The sequence below is a fragment of the Sinocyclocheilus rhinocerous genome, unplaced genomic scaffold (assembly GCF_001515625.1).
Source record: "Sinocyclocheilus rhinocerous isolate Xijiao unplaced genomic scaffold, SAMN03320098_v1.1 scaffold2415, whole genome shotgun sequence".
NCBI lineage: Eukaryota > Metazoa > Chordata > Actinopteri > Cypriniformes > Cyprinidae > Sinocyclocheilus > Sinocyclocheilus rhinocerous.
The window spans coordinates 544,357-547,356 of record NW_015666566.1 but is presented as its reverse complement, the minus strand read 5'-3'; the positions used below and the strand labels follow the sequence as shown (position 1 = coordinate 547,356).

Genomic DNA, 3,000 nt, shown 5'->3' with positions numbered 1-3,000 from the left:
TTAATAAAAGCAAAAATAAATAAATACAAGACAAATCAAATTTATAACATGAAAGTGACAATTTGCCCCAACCTTCATTATATAGTTGACTCTTGTCTTAATATTTAAGCGAGAGAGCGCAACCTGTGACTTTTCTTCTATCTGCTCCAGATAATTTCTTACATATTGAGTTTCCTTCATGTAATGGATCGAAAGGAGGCGTCACTGGTGTGTAAGAGTTGGTATGATGCATGCCTAGACCACCGGTTTCAGGTTTTTGTCATTTTTCTTTGAACATCTAGATGATCTAAAACATTATTCCTTTATTGTGTTTAGCCTGCTTCCCTAATTGTTTAAATTACCATTGCTTTACCACAGAAAAATGTCACTTTCAAGTTCCCTGTTTCCACATCTTCACTGGACTTTATCCGTGCACTTGCAAGGCACCCTCGCTGCGGCCTAGTCATCAGCCATCTTGATGGATCCAGCCTGTCAAGACAAGTACTTCTGGAGGTGGGGCTTCACCTCGGCCCTCGCTTGGACAGTTTAGCTCTACCTGGCAGCAGCGTCACAGAGGCCTCACTGCTGGGCCTCCTACCACATCTGACCGGCCTTCGCATGCTGGACCTCCAGGGGCTGGACAGCCTCTTTATGTCTGGAGCTTTTTTGTCAAGAGAGGAGCAGCGTCGACAGGTTACATCTCAAAATTACTGTTGCAAAGGGAACATTTCTGGAAACTTTCCAAAAATTTCAGAAAGTTTCCAAAAAAAAATCCTGGAAAGTTTCCTAGCTTTCTGGAGAGTTTTGGACATTTTCTGAAAAATGTCCACCTTTTTGCAGCCCTACTCAAAATATAATGTCCATTTTTATTCTGTAAATTAAAGGGATAGTTCAGCTATAGGTGGATTCGAACCTGGGTTGATCGCGTCAAAAATGTCTTCGGCACAAGCTTTACCATTAACGCTACTGGAGCTGTTGTCAGAGTATAATTTTTTTTAGTGTTGTCTAGCCCAATCACATGCTGGTGGGCGGAGCTAGTGTAAATAGACTCTCCGTTTTTTATTATAGGCTTTTCTAAATGAAAGCAGTTAAATGTTTATAGTTTTAAAACCATTATTTTGGCTAACCAATTTTAAATATTTACTGTTTTTTATAATATATATATTGTATGCATGTACCATCTTATTATCTAATGTCATCTGATATAATCAATTATTTTTGCAATAACAGGTCCAGAATGCTTTGAGGAATCTGGAGGAACTGGACCTGTCTGATCTGCGCTATCTCTCAGACCTCTCTTTTAATCGCCTGACGAGTTGCACGCCCAGGTTACGCAGTCTGTCCCTGGCCGGATGTCACATCGCTTTCGAGTTCGACCCATACCGAGGTTGCCCGGTCGGGTTTGGCTCTTCCGCTCTAGTTTCCCTCCGTAACCTCCTGAGTCTCTTGCAGAAGCAGGCCTCCACGCTCCACAGCCTGGACCTGAGTCGCACCAGCATCACTCCCGAGTCGCTCCGCTCCATAGCTCAGGTGCCCGGCCTGCGTCTGGAGGATCTGAGTCTACGCGGCTGTAAAGAGCTGACGGACTACTCCATGGAAATCCTCTGCAAGCAGCAGAACGGTCTGAGGACGCTGGACCTCCGAGCCTGTACGGAGTTAACCAGTAGGACGGTGCTGGCTGTGGCCACTGAGCTGAAGGAGCTGCGGTCGCTGTCCCTCTCGCAGGACTGGAAGATCACGGATAAAGGCCTGGCCGAGCTGATGACGCTGCCGTGCTTGAGGAGTCTGGATCTGTCGGAGTGTCTGCATGTCAGTGGTGCAGACCTGGGGAAGGGACTGTCCTCTCCACAGCCCAGGGCTCAGCTGGAGACCCTTAGCCTTAGAAACTGCACTTACATAAGGGTGAGGCAGAAAGTGCTGAATGGCACGTATACATGAAAAAAAAGAAGTGTATCCTATCAGTTAATGGCCAGTATTAGTAATTTTTTTAACAATTGTATGGGATTATATTATATATTAAATTGTTCCTGTTCATATCCCATACTTTTACATATAGATTACCTTTGCCATCAACTAACCATCTTTAAAAACACTTTCAAAATGATTATACATTTTTCATATTTTAAATAATAATAATTATATTATAAATAATAAAATATTATATTAAAATTATAATTTTGTGATGCCTAGATTGACAATTAACAAAACAAAACAAAAACAGGTATAATATTTTATTTAGAATTTAATTTATATTTAAAAAAATGTAATTAATATATTTAAAAATTAGTGTATCCTATCAGTTAATGGCCAGTATTAGTAATTTTTTTAACAATTGTATGGGATTATATTATATATTAAATTGTTCCTGTTCATATCCCATACTTTTACATATAGATTACCTTTGCCATCAACTAACCATCTTTAAAAACACTTTCAAAATGATTATACATTTTTCATATTTTAAATAATAATAATTATATTATAAATAATAAAATATTATATTAAAATTATAATTTTGTGATGCCTAGATTGACAATTAACAAAACAAAACAAAAACAGGTATAATATTTTATTTAGAATTTAATTTATATTTAAAAAAATGTAATTAATATATATAAAAATTGCAATTGTAATTAATATATTTTATATTATAATTTGAATATATTTTATAATTAACAAAATCGTGTACTTTTACTACTTTACCTTTGCCATCAACTAACTCTCATTTAAAGCTAATCTTTACAAACACTTATAGTTTAATAACTGTAAAATGCAATCTCTAACAAATTTCAAAATGATTTTCCATTTTTCATATTGTAAATTATAATGTGATGCCTAAATCCACAAAAACTATTTAATTTAGTTTTGTGTTTTATTTTTTATGTATTAACAAAATATTTGTTTTTTTTCTTGTAATTTTCAATATAAAAATATAAACATGATAATATTATAATTCTAATATAATTTGTAATTGACAAAATAGTAAAAAAAAAAAATATATATATATATAATTATTAGATT

General features: G+C 35.6%; 1 protein-coding gene across 1 annotated transcript in view; it reads left to right on the top strand.

The window, feature by feature from the left end:
• The window catches only part of LOC107732824 (F-box/LRR-repeat protein 2-like), a 6,456-nt gene that overhangs the window by 1,069 nt on the left and 2,387 nt on the right, over nt 1-3,000 (top strand). Inside the window, exons 2-4 of the mRNA XM_016544243.1 lie at nt 151-252; nt 358-672; nt 1,210-1,881. Coding sequence (XP_016399729.1) covers nt 151-252; nt 358-672; nt 1,210-1,881 — 1,089 coding nt within the window. The remainder of the gene's footprint in view (nt 1-150; nt 253-357; nt 673-1,209; nt 1,882-3,000) is intronic.